This window comes from Periophthalmus magnuspinnatus, chromosome 16, assembly GCF_009829125.3.
Source record: "Periophthalmus magnuspinnatus isolate fPerMag1 chromosome 16, fPerMag1.2.pri, whole genome shotgun sequence".
Classification (NCBI taxonomy): Eukaryota; Metazoa; Chordata; class Actinopteri; order Gobiiformes; family Gobiidae; genus Periophthalmus; species Periophthalmus magnuspinnatus.
This window is the reverse complement of record NC_047141.1, coordinates 30,017,521-30,031,708: the sequence shown is the minus strand read 5'-3', so window position 1 is coordinate 30,031,708 and position 14,188 is coordinate 30,017,521. Positions and strand designations below refer to the sequence as shown.

Sequence of the window (14,188 nt, the reverse complement as noted above, 5' to 3'; positions counted from 1 at the left end):
GAAGAAGTTTGGGGGCCCAGGGCAAAAGGCCTCATAGGGGTAGGCCTGTCACGATAAGTACTACATCGATATATCATTTAATATATTATAGATGAACAATTATTTTGGGGGGTCAGTATTTATCGTGGGTACTTTTCTTTGTAAAAGTAAGAAATGATGGTTATTTTTCTGTACGATTAGATTTGAGCTGCAGAAAGTTCAAACACAAACTTTTATGACTCTTTATAGACACAAACTACAAACTACTTAAGTGTTATGTTTTAATTGCAGCTCTTTTTTGTATTTATTTTACCAGTATTGTAGGTTAAGAATACTTTTTGAAGGATATTTCTGCTTTATGGTTTGGTTTCACTATTATCGTTGATATTTACAGTTGAAACCAGAAGTTAACATACAGTATATAAAAAGACACATGTGTTTTTTTTGGGGGGGTTTTCTCACTGTCTGACATGAAATCATACAACATTTTTCCTGTTTTAGGTCAATTGGGATTATCAATATTATTCCTATTTGCTAAATGCCAGAATAATCAGAAAAGGAATTTTTAAAGACAGTTTTTCCAGTCTTTCTTCAAAGTCTGATATTTACATACGTTTCATTGTACCGTTGGCTTTAATCTGTATGAATTTGGTCAACGTTCTCAGAATCCTTCCACAAACTTCTTGCAGTAGTTGGCAGGAATTTTGCCCCATTCTAGCGCCAAGTTTGTAGGCCGTCTTGCTTGCACATGCCTTTTCATGTCTGTTCATTCATTTTCAATCGGATTGAGATCAGAGTTTTGTGATGGCCACTCCAAAACATCGACTTTGTTATCCTTAAGCCACTTTGTAACCAGTTTGGCCGTATGCTTTGGGTCACTGTCCATTTGAAAGACCCATTTGCGTCTAAGTTTTAACTTCCTGGCTGATGTTTGGAGATGTTGCTTCAGTATTTCCACATTCCAATGTTCTTTCCTCATGATGCATCTATTTTGTGAATTGCAGCAGTTCCTCCTGCGGCAAAACAAACCCACAACTTGATTACTGTCACCCCCATATTTCACACTTGGGATGGTGTCCTCAGGCTTGTAAACTTCTCACTTTTTCTTCCAAACGTAACGATGCTCATTATGGCCAAACATTTCAATTTTAGTTTCATCAGACGACACAATATGTCTCCAAAATGAAGGTCTTTGCCCCTGTGCATTTGAAAACAGTAATCTGTCATTTTTAGTTTTTTTTTTTTTTTTTTTTTTTTTGGAGTAATGTCTTCTTCCTGCAGTGTGTCCTTTCAGTCCATGTTGGTACAGACCTCGTTTCACTGTGGATAATGACACACTCTCACCAGCTTCAGCAGCATCTTCACAAGGTCTTTTACTTTTGTTTGTGAGTTGATCTGCACATTTCAGACCAAAGCACCTGAGCGATGTGATGCTGGACATTCTCATGCTGTTTATACTTGTGTATACTTGTTTAAACAGATGAACGCAGCACCTTCAGGCATCTGGAAATTGTACCCGAGTACCCACCAGACTTATGCAAGTCCACAATCCCTTATATCTCGACTGATTTTTTTGACTTTCCCATGATGTTACACAATGAAGCGGTGTGTTTCAGGTGTGACTTCAAATACATCCAGAGGTGTGTCTCTAATTAACTAAATGTTAAAATGTTGTCAATAAGTCTATCAGAAGCTTCCAAAGACATGACATCATCAGCTAAATTTTCCAAAGTGTTTAAGGGCATAGAAAGGCATGAAAACTTGAATAAAAATTCTTCTCTCATTAATCTGACATTGAGCAAATAGAAATAATTTTGATAATCCTAATTGACCTAAAACAGGAAAAGTTTAGTCTGATTTCATGTCAGACAGTGAGAAAAAAAAAGCGAATGTGTCTTTTTATATAGTGAAGTATGTAAACTTCTAGTTTCAACTGTACTTTAACAATATACTGCACTTCAAAATGTGTTGCGCCCTCTCTAAAATAAATTAAAAAATATTAAAAAAAGGTTAAAATGTGGGGCCCCGAGACAACAGACCCCATTGTCTCCCCGTGTTGACTCCCCTGCTCAGAGTAGACCATTGCTGAGGCTGGCTAGGTGTGGGTAAGGATTGTGTTTTTTGTTTTTTTCCCCAAGTTTTCTTAAATAGCAGAACGTCACAGAAACACGATCACTGTTCTAGTTTCATCCCTACATCCCCCCAGCCTTAAGCAACAACAAAACTACCACCTGTACGTTTCGCTAGTCGTCTAACTTTTATTTTACAGTCTTATTAAAATCCATTTCATACATTCACTCTGCAAATGAGTGCACTTAGGTGTCTATCTACCAAATGTGTAAAACTATTATAATAACAGTATGCAGTATGTGTAAATCCCATATGAAAAGCTGAGAAAGCAAAAGCAGACACAAATTAACTTGTTTTAGATCAAGTAACTGCTGGGAATCTGTACTTTTCATTACTAAACTAAAATAATTGAGTCTATAAATTGCCCTTATAATATTAAAACATGGATGACGTTCTATACAGACGATCCTTTTCACTTATCAGGAGCAGTTTACACACATTTGCCACGTTAATATTTAAAATTCAAACTGCGGAATCACAACACATCCATTTACTAACCAATTTAAGTGCTCTGTTACAATAGACTGTAAAGTGTACAAATATACATATATCGATATTACATTCGTTTTAAACTCTTTGGAGATGTAAGCGCAGTGTTGATGCATTCGGTCACAACATTGGCTGCTGTTACATACACACTCTAAATGAGATTATTACCACATTTCTTTTGTTTTACACTATTAAAATCCACTCATTTCTTTGTGATCACGGTCCCTCTGATACTCGGTAATCAGATTTGGTGGTTTACGTGACATTTAATCATCTTAAAGGTTCAGAAATTAGATTATAATCAGATTTTGGTGTGCGTGTGAACAAAGCCAGTCACATATAAAACAAAAATACACATGATATTTGTGTAACTCAAACCCATAACATCAGTGCTCGAACAAAACATCTGTAAAAGAAATGACAGATCATTTACTCAAGAAAAGCAAAGTTACTTAATATTTCTATCATTTACTCAAGAAAAGCAAAGTTACGTAATATTTCTGTACTTTTCCAGCTCCATTTACACGTTCACATTTTCTGAAGAAATGCTCATTGGTTGAACAGCAAATTTTTTACTGTAAAAAGCAGAATTGGGCTGTGCTTACACATGAACAGACACAACCAAGATTGTGACTAAACCCAGAAGTTTATATGGGCTAAACCTGGGCTAAACCTGGGCTAAACCTGGGCTAAACCTGGGCTAAACCTGGGCTAAACCTGGGCTAAACCTGGACTAAACCTGGACTAAACCTGGACTAAACCTGGACTAAAGCTGAACTAAAGCTGGACTAAACCTGGACTAAAATATTGGACTAAAATATTGGACTAAACCTGAAGATGTCTGTGTAGACCCTCAGTCGTCCAGGTCTGATCCATAGCAAACAATGAAGTTAAATCTGTCAACTGGACAAATCTTGTAGGAAACAGCCTGAACTAAGCCTGAACTAAACATGAACTAAACCTGAACTAAAGCTGGACTAAAGCAGGACTAAAATATTGGAATAAAGCTGGACTAAAACTGAACTAAACCTGAACTAAAGCTGGGCTAAACCAGGACTAAACTATTGGACTAAACTATTGGACTAAACCTGAACTAAACCAGGACTAAACTATTGGATTAAACCTGAACTAAAGCTGGACTAAAGCTGGACTAAACCTGATCTAAACCTGGACTAAAGTTGGACTAAACTATTGGACTAAACCAGGACTAGAACACAACCAACATAAGAGTGTTCAAACTTGTCCTGGTTATTTTAGTTTAGTTTAATCCAACTTTTGATGTAACATTTGTGCAAACTTGGTCCTAAATGTTTATTCTGATATGGACTTGTTTTGGCCCTCTTCTAGTCTTGGTTTAGCCCAGTTTTACTTTTGCATTTCCTCCTGATTTAGTCCCAATTTTAATGCATCTCAAGTCTACATCAGATCTAAACCCGGATCAAACCAGAACCAAACTAGACCATGTCATGTGTCGCCCATATGAGTAACACGACCTCTTCAGTCACAACTTTAGGTCCTAAATGAACACAAAAACACAGACTTATGCACAGGGTTCAGTTTGCGTAGCCTGTGGAGAGTAAACAGCATTCACACAGTTTAAGTCTCTGTCAAAATGAGGTCACATTGGTAGAAGGTGATCATCCCTCTCCTCTGGCTCCTCATCCGCCGGCTCAGAGCCCACTCCTCTGTAGGCGTTGGGCTCCTCACGGTTTTTAGAGCGACAAACAAAGTCACAGCCGTCCTGAACACAAAAATAAATCAATTCAATTTAATTTTACTTATATAGCACATTTAAAATACAACTTAAGCTGCCCAAAGTGCTTCACATAAACAACAACAAACAAACAGATGCACATAAAATTCGGCACATCGGCAAAGAGGAATAAAACAATAAAACACCGTGATATTCTGCTGCTGTAGAATCAAAGACAATGGAGAAAAAGTGGGTGTTTAGTCTGGTTTTAAACTGCGCAACAGACTGAGAGGATCTGACTGGCAAAGGGAGGCTGTTCCATAGTAAATAAACAATATTTACTGACATTTCTTGGGATTCAGCGTGAGTTTTTCATGCCATTTTCAGGATTTTTTGCCATTCAAAAGACCGTATAATTTCTTCGTATCCAATTTTTTCTGAACCTGCCCTCCACCTTGTCAGAATTTCTATGGCTGAATAAAGGTTTTGCCCTGGCTTATGGTAATGTCTCTGTAATTACTGTGCCACTTTATACAAAAATATGAAGCGTAATAAGTGTAGAAACAAGAACATTTTCACAAAAGCTTTAAAAGAAAGGACTTTAAGATTACAAAGGCAAGCAGAACCACTCACACGAAAATAAAAACTGGATTGGACTGGACTGATTGTCTAAGTAGCATTAGCATTCTATTTACATGCTGCTAGTATCACATTTATTAAACCAATGTAGATGCAAATGAGGATGTGAAAGGGAGACAGTAGTTCAGTTGATCCGAAGGTTGACGGTGCGATTCCAGCTCCCAGTGTCTGCGTACATTGGTGTGTGAGTGCGTGTGTGAATGTGTGGTTCCTTGATGTAAAGGTGGAAAAGCACTATATAAAAATTTACCCACAAAACAATGGAGTTTGCAAGCGTAAGAAAGTCCTGCGGAGGTTTTGACACAGTTTAAAATTAATACGTCTATTATTACAACAGACACAGGCTTTATTTCTTTGCAAAAATTGAATTAAAAAAAATATATATACTGTTTTTTTATTTGTGAATGTTTTTAAAGTTGTTGGATTTCCCAGTTATATTAGACTCTGCATTTCATCTGAGATTATAAAAATGTAAAACAAACCCATTCAATCAGAATAAATCCACTGAAAATGTCTTACCGCTGCCAGGTTACCAATCTCCGCCCAAAAAGCATAATGTGGAATCTGGTCCATCCCCTTGGCTCCAACGATTAGTCTTTGATAGAGAAAACCTCCTATTAGGTACGCAGCAACTAGACAGACCCCTCTAAAACAAACAAAACACAAAAGATCATTTAGATTGTAAGATTATGCGGTTGTCCGGAAATGAACGTAATGTTTTTATCACTAACACAATGAGAATTATAGAGCCAGCACTGAGTTTTGACTCGATGACGGGGCACACAATGTTGGTGTCCATTTCAAAGAGGTAGAAGCACTCGACTCTTTCCCTGTCCTCCAAAACCACGTCCAGAGGGCCCTGCGGGGACGACAAAACAGGAAAATATTCATAAAGACACTCAGAATGTTGCAAAAAGAGTGATATAACGTGATATTTCTGCACTTTTGTCGGTAGTCTTACAGTAATTTCACACTTATCAAGTACATTTTGAAATAAATTTTTCTAGCATTGTTGTGCACGCATGTTCAACTGAAGTTAAACAACTTCTAAGTCTATACAGTTATTAAAAATAGAGGTGTATATAACCAATCAGCTGCAATTATTTTGGAGTAATAATGTTGTATAGAGAACTAAAAAGCAAGGAATAATTAGCAAAAACCGGCTAATCCTGTCAGACAAAAATGTTGAAATGCATGTAACAGTGCACTAGTCATCTGTATTTTATTTTTATTTATTTATTTTAATTAGGACAGTGCATATTAATCAACATGTCGACAAACAGCCTCAATGTAAATATGCCGGAATTAGCACAATAGCGAGTTTACATCAGTCGTCCTAAGGCAGGTCAGAAACAGAGAACATTTAGAGAAACACACAGACGAGACAAAAGAGCACATAGACACGACAACAAGTGAACCACGATAGACCATTCTCTGAGTTTAAGACGCCCCAAGAAGAAGATAATCTACCTGTGTGAGCTTTACCAGACACTCAAAGTCGCTTTACAGTTTTGTGCATTAATCATTCATTCCATATTTCGTGACAGTCAGCTCCTTCTGCAGTGGGACAGGCAGACTGAAGCGAGAATGCCAATCTGCACCATCGTCATCACTCAAACACCCAGCCGTACCCCATCCACTCCCAACACTTTTTACTAAAAACACAAAAAAAATGTCCAACTGCTTTTACCGTGTCTGTCGATCTGTCGCAGGAAATCATAACAATGGCCTTTCTATTTGCTCCGTTGCAGTGGGAGTTGTATTTCGCCCCGTTTTCATAAATCAGCATCACCCAGTCGCCTGCAAGAACAAGAATATTCATTTACAGAATTGAAATACAGGTAGTGCGAAAACAGAAACTCAAAAAATACAATTAAAATAAAAACAGCCAGTTACTAATTGATAGTAGAACTAGTTTCACAGCTCTATACTCACATGAGCAGGTGTAAATACGGAAAGACCAATACAGAAATAGGGCAAAATCTTGATATTTCCTGAACAGTTTAATAATGGGCTTGATCTCTATAAGAACTAGTATAAGACGACATGATAATTTTATAAAAACTAGATTAATCATGTGTTGAAAATCACATTCTCTTGTAAAAGTGTTTCTTGACTTGTAGATATTAGTCTCTTGTTTTAAAATGTAGTGTATTATTTTTGTGACATTATCAGGAGGCTTCTTTTTGGGGTTATTTTCAAATGTACTTACTTCCTTTGATGGCCTTTGTCGAGTTATACCTTCCAACAATTGTTTTAGCCTTTGTCTTATCGTTAATTTGAACAACTCCGGCGCCTGGGACTCCGTCCGCGTCTCCACAAAACTGAAAAACGTACGTGTAGCTCTCCTCGTTTTCCTTCTTCATTACTGAGAAGCTGAGGACACATTTAAAGCATGTTAGTCAAATGTACTGGTGTTCTATATTTATCGTGGGCTGGGCATCTTTTTGTAACTTCTATGACTCATTACATATATAGAATGAGGACCGTACTAAAAACGTAACATTTACTTATTTATTTTAATGCAGCTCAATTTTTTAACACAAATGAACAATTAGAATATACATTGTGTCCATAAAATCTCTTTACAATTTAAACATTTAATCACAAAGGCAATTGATAACATATATTAATTAGATTTGTTGTAAAGTTATAAAGTTTTTAAATCACAGTGAATTTTTGTATTTCAAGCATTTTGTTGATTAAAGAGGCACCTTTTGAATGAACCCCTAAAAAATGTCTCCTCCTCAAGAGAAGCACAGTGTGTATCATGGTTCTGTGGGGCTGTGGTAAAGATATCGTGTATCAAACAAAGATACAGGAGGTTAATGAACTGAAAGCAAAAGATGAGATTACAACCACTGATGAGGCTCTGCTGCAGCGAAGAGCAAGACATCCAGTCTCGTTTTGATGCTTCATGTGTCTAATGGAGCTCATACAGAGGTGTGTTAAATGAGGAAACACTTTGGAAACCAATGGGTACAACAGAACAAGTCTGATTAAAATATCTTTTTTTTTACTGTAAAGACACTTTATGCACCCAGTACATTTTTGGGGCCAGTCCATAAAGTAGTTTCAATAAAATCGTTTATCGCCTGTATGTTCTTCAGCAAAATATCACACTTGAAAATGTGTTTAAACCACGTTACTCAACTATATGGTTTGAGAAATGAATAAATAAAGTTTAATTTACACGATAGGACATACACAGATTCATTATTACATCGTTTTCCACATGTTTCTAGTGTGACTATACAGAGAGACAGTTGAGCTGCATTCACACTTACACAATGCACTCATACTTCCTCCACATTGGGACTAAAGTAGACAGTACTCAGGACCAGAACTCAACTAGGACTAGAACAGGACTAAACCAAGTCTACATCAGGACTAAACACAGCCTTGGTGGATAAAGCCCTTGTTTAACTGGGCTATGCTTTTCTTACTGAACAATTTAATACATTTAAGACAGTAAAAAGTATCCCATGTTGTTTTTAAACTTACTGGTGGAGACAGTTAGACTATAGTGAACCAGAAATATTCTTCTCAATATATGAGAAACCTCAGTCCCTGATATGGTCTGTCACTATAAGAAATTTTGATACTATATATTGCTATATAAATGAAAATACCGGTAATATGAAGTAGATAAATGATTGCGCTTGTAAAGAAAATGGTTTGCAGTGATTGGAAAAACATTTAAAACCAGACTTGACCAGAAACCACGAGTAAAACTTTGACATTATTACAGTAAAAAGATGGATTAATAGTTAAAAAGGTTGTCCTGCTCAAACTAATGATAAAATGATAAACGATAAGAGCCATATCAAATCAGTAACATCTGCATCTTTTTACCATCTATAAACATTGCAAAAATCAAAGGTAAACTGTCAAAACCAGACTCAGAGAGACTTATCCTGCGTTTGTGTCCAGTAGGTTATACGACTGTAACGTCCTGCTCAGTGGCCTCTCCAAACGAGCCTTAAAACAGAACAGTACATCCAGAAAACTGCTGCTCAGGTCCTGACTAGAACCAGGAAGTACTTCACACATGTGTCCTGTGCTCAGGTCTAGAACCAGGAAGTTCTTCACACATGTCTCTGGCTCCTGTGGCTCAGAGACTTTAAAGCAGCTCAGTGTGAACAAGTCTCTCCATGGACCAGCACCAAAGAACATCTCCCACATGAGCCACATGAACCATCTCACATCAGGAGGACTAAACCAGGACTAAACCAGGACTAAACCAGGACTGAACCAGGACTGAACCAGGACTGAACCAGGACTGAACCAGGACTGAACCAGGACTGAACCAGGACTGAGCCAGGACTGAGCCAGGACTGAACCAGGACTAAACATCGACAATCAGTGTTTCAGTTTTCTGCAGCTAAAACCTGGAAGTCTTCTTGAAGATGTGAGACAGACTTTGACAATGTTTATATCCAGACTCATAATGGTTCTGTTTAGCTGTACATATGACTGAAAAAGTTCTTATTTAACATTAATTGTATGATGATTATTTGTGATTATTATTTGTTGTATTGTGATTTTAATGTCTTTCTTATTCGGTAAAGCACTTTGAATTACTTTGTGAACCAATTGTGCTACAAAAAAACTTGCCTTGCCTTGATAAGACCAAATAAATAAGAAACAATTCCCCACCAGGGCGATGAACACTGTTACTGTTCATGGGTCATATACTGAACAATGAGTAAATATAGTCATTATGGTGACAGATGAGAGGTCAAGTTTATGGTGTTTTCTTACTTTTTGTTGAGGAGAGGTGCCAGTTCATCAAGGATTTTCCGTTCTGATTTATTTTCATGCAAGAGTTCACATTTTTCTGTGGGAGATTTATCTGTGCTGGTATCACCTCCGCAGAGCATTACCAAGAGGCCCAAACCCACAACACAACTTAGTACCTGGAAAACAGATTAAAACAATAATTTAAGACATTAGTAGAAATAAGAATTAAAGCAAAAACTAAATATTGTACATTTTTTACCCCACAATGATAGAAACATTTTAATACAATTGAATGTTTCTTTAATGCTACCATGGGTTTTAGTTATCAAGATCATTCTAAAACACAGACTTATTCATTTTTCCAGCACTGATATCTGCTCAAATTAATATCTAGTTTTGATACTCAGTTTAGTTTTGATTTGTTTCTTTTCTTTTTTTTTAATCAAATAATTTCTGACCATATTCAGGAGTTATATATTGCAAGAATAATAAAAGTGATCTTCTAAATATAAAGTCAACTAAGCAAAACATTTATTAAAGTTGGCAAAAAGACCAATTCAGGAAGCAAGCCATTTCACGTGAAGTTTTTTTTTTTCCTTTTTTGTCCTTGGGGTTCCTTCCACATTTTGAGTAGTATTAACCAATCATATGACACAAATAGGGAAATGGGGTTTTGTTCTTAATAAATGACAAGTATGTACCAAACTGTGTACATGAACTACTCAGAATTAAAACAAAAAGAATAATTTTTTTGCAGCTAAAACGTGTGATAGATCTTTGCAAATCTAATACACGTTTTGATGAAAAGATGGGAAAACATATGGAAGACACGACGTGCTCAAACTAGGAACTTCAAACCTAAGTACTGTATTATTTGCATAAGCTAACACACTTTTTCTACAAGTTAGTATCGATTCCCAAGCATTAATTGTCAATCTTCTTATAATTACCTTCATTGGATCTCCTGGTTGTATTTAGTAACTTAAAAGTGGAGTAGTTAAGCAGCTTTTTGAGTTAGGAAAACTAGCTTCTTGCTAACAGCGCTTCCTGATTTGTTCCATCGTTTTCAACAACAAACTTAATCAAAACCTACGCGGAATTATGTATGCAAACGTGGATAAATTTAACCCGACGTTGCTTTTTGTACTAAAATAGTTTGCAAGTCTCCTCTGGGTGACATACAAAAGCTAACGAGCTACATGCGCGTACAGTAACGAGATGCGGAAGTGAAACCAAACAGACTGGACCACGTGACCGTCCAGTGAGAGGCGTTCACGTGGTGTTGATTAGCATGATGCTAACGAGGCAATAGTTTCAGTTGAGGCGGGAGACAGGTGAAATACTGTTTATTAACTGACAATTAGCTCTATATTATGCTTATCTATCTGCAACAACATGGGCAGCAAAATTATCTAAATGTTTAAATCTTTAAATGTGTTATTATACGTTTCACTATATTTCAGTATTTATGTAAAACAATTGCTAGCTATTTATGTTTAACCCTTGCAGTCAGTGTTTTTTTTTTAAATCTTTTCAGATTACAAAAATAAGTCATTATATTTATAGAGTGAAGTATAATATCGACCCATTTTTTCCAATTTAAATTTTAACAACATCCAAATTTGCAACTTAAAAGCAACATATTTATGACCAATCAGCGACCGCGAATCGTTTTACTTCCTTGTCACCTGATCTTGAATGGATTTACCTGGGAATTAAGCATGGGAAAATGCAGCGCAAGACAAAAACACAGCATGTGCTGTCTGTTTGTCCAACAGTTGATCAGGTACGTACACACGCACAACGTTTTAGAGACATAGGCCCACTGAAATACGAGGGTTTTAAAGGTTTATCGAAATAATTAATTACATTGTATTATATATATATATATATATATATATATATATATATATATATATATATATATATATATATATATATATATATATATATATATATATATATATATATATATATATATATATATATATTTAATTTATGTATGTATTTATTTTATCAAGGAACTCAAGCAGAGTCCTAGAAAATGTCAAATAACAAATACTGACACTTGGCCAATTTGTCAGTAGATTAAGACTAGCTAGATTGCCAAAAATAGTCTTGTAGGTTTTTTTTAATTATTATTATTAAATTATATATATTATTAAAACTCTTCTTCTTCTTCATCTACTTTTTCTTCATCTACTTCTTCTTTCTTCTTCTTCTTCATCTTCTTCTTCATCTACTTTTTCTTCATCTACTTCTTTCTTCATCTTCTTCTTCTTCTTCTTCTTCTTCTTCTTCTTCTTCTTCTTCTTCTTCTTCTTCTTCTTCTTCTTCTTCTTCTTCTTCTTCTTCTTCTTCTTCTTCTTCTTCTTCTTCTTCTTCTTATTATTATTATTATTATTATTATTATTATTATTATTATTATTATTAACTGTCAATTAATGTTGTTCTAAATTGTCAAAAATAGATAAATACATATGTATGTATAAGTTATTATTTTAACATACTCTTTCAAATGCTTGAGTTGTTAGCTTTCATTATAATATTGCGTCTGTATTATTTAGATCAAAATAAAGACTTCAGCCTATCGCCACATTAATCAAATTTATCTTGAATCAATCAGCATTTCTTTGTAGCTTGAATGCTTTTAAATGCATCTGAAGTCTTTGCCTGTCCTGTTTGTGTACACAGACATAATTAACGGTGATAAGCTAATGGTGTGTGTGTGTTTACTTGATGAGTTCATTCAAGCTGTGGTTTCAGGCGCGAACTTTGATAGGGAACCTGTCCTTGGATGTTATCTCTCTCCAGGCACAGGATGAAGGTAATACCAAACAGAGAAAGTTTGATGTTATGACAAAGTAAAAGCTAAAGGATTTATAAATATAGTATTACTGAATATAGCAGAAAAAGCAGACATTGGACAACTACTTTACGATAAGGTTTTCATATTGTTTGCTTTACGCTACTTTTAAAGGTGCGCTGTGTCATTTTTCTAGTGGGGAATTTGTTAACTTCTTGTCTCTTTGGAAGTTATCTTGCTTTGTCCTGAATGTTCCACAGTATGGCATTAAACATATCTTTGTTTGCATGTATTGAATTACTTTTATTGCTCAAAATATCTTAAAAAAACATGCATTCGTTCTGAGGGGGGAGTCACCTTTTCACACATCTGACCTGAGACATTAGAGAAGTTAAATGCCACATTAAGGAACATTAGAGGCAAAATCAATAGCATGTGTCAGACTCTCCACTGCAAAAGTTACATAGTGTGTCTTTAATCGTTGTGTATATTGCCTCAATTACTGTGATAAGAGTAGGATTGTCTTGATTTTTGACAGGTTATAAAAAACATGTAAAACCGATATCTGGTTTTAAAATGAATAGCTTTATTTTGCTGTATTTATTTATTTAAAGATTAATTTTATATTTAAATCTGACGTTTTTAGGCCTTTGATATAAACAGATAATATCGGACCACTACTGTTAATACAGACCACCACTATAACTGCAACTTTATCTATACCAGGGCTGATCTGAAGGTTGATGGTTCGAATTCCGCTCTCGACAAACTTCTTTGGTTGAGCGGTCACATCCACGGACTCACATGTCGGCGCTGTGATTCCAGCTCCCACAGATGAATGCTGTCATTGGGCAAGACACTCAACCCACTTCACCCCCCCAGTGTCTGTTTACACTGGTGTATGTGTGTGTAAATGGCTGAGTGGTTCCTTGATGTAAAAGCCCTTTGAAAAGTGGCTTGAAGCTGGAAAAGCACTGTATTGTGAACCCGTGTGACCATTTACCATTTAGTAAAGGTCTTATATTACTCAAAATTGACTCATGTGAGGTTTTAGCCACGTTAGAATGTAGTTACCTCCACAAAAACAGACCTAGAGTCGTCTTTTGTTTCACCCATACATGTTTGAGTAACATTTTATTATTCGTCTGTCCACATCTCCAAAGCTCAAAACGCTCTGTTCCACCTTGTGATGTCATGAAGTGATAGTTTTCAAGTTAACAGCTCCTTTTTACCTTGCGTTTTGTAGAGATGGTCAATTCCAGAGCTGAAATCATCCAAATTATTCCAGAGAAGATGCATGGAGTTAAAAACAAAACAAATCAGTGCAGCACTTCCTATATTACCACGCGATGACATCACAAGGTGGAATGGACTGTTTTCAGTTTGAGAGAAGAACGCAGCCTAAATATGTGGGATTGTTTGTGTGTTAAACATGTGTGAATGAAACAAAAAAACATATTTCCATTTTTTTTTGTGACGAGGAAACATTATAATAACATAAATCAGAATATAGAGTAATATGGGCCCTTTAATCTTGGCATTTTCATTTTCTTCTCATCTAGAATCAACAAAAAATTAAGTATTCAACCTATGATTTACTTTTTTTGACTACACAGACAGTATCAGTAAATCTTGTACTGGTTAATATTGCAACTACTCCTCCCTGTAGTGTTGTTACTCATATGACAGTATTTCCTTTTTCCCTCCTT

General features: G+C 35.8%; 1 protein-coding gene across 4 annotated transcripts; it reads right to left on the bottom strand.

Annotated features, from left to right (window-relative positions):
* Positions 1-2,184: 2,184 nt before the first annotated feature.
* Positions 2,185-10,933, bottom strand: m6pr (mannose-6-phosphate receptor (cation dependent)). Of its 4 annotated transcripts, none has more exons than XR_008649016.1 (8): positions 10,624-10,909; positions 9,695-9,849; positions 7,143-7,306; positions 6,621-6,730; positions 5,662-5,789; positions 5,450-5,576; positions 3,687-4,339; positions 2,185-3,370 (listed from the first exon to the last, which is right to left on the bottom strand). XR_008649016.1 is itself a non-coding variant. In XM_033981044.2 (7 exons), exons 1-7 carry the CDS (start codon positions 10,627-10,629, stop codon positions 4,217-4,219), a joined length of 813 nt encoding a protein of 270 aa, XP_033836935.1. In that variant the 5' UTR covers positions 10,630-10,933; the 3' UTR covers positions 2,185-4,216. The 4 variants fall into 4 exon arrangements, 1 of the variants encoding a protein (XP_033836935.1); XR_008649017.1 differs by having other exon boundaries at positions 2,185-3,381; positions 3,722-4,339; XR_008649018.1 differs by having other exon boundaries at positions 3,722-4,339.
* Positions 10,934-14,188: the final 3,255 nt, after the last annotated feature.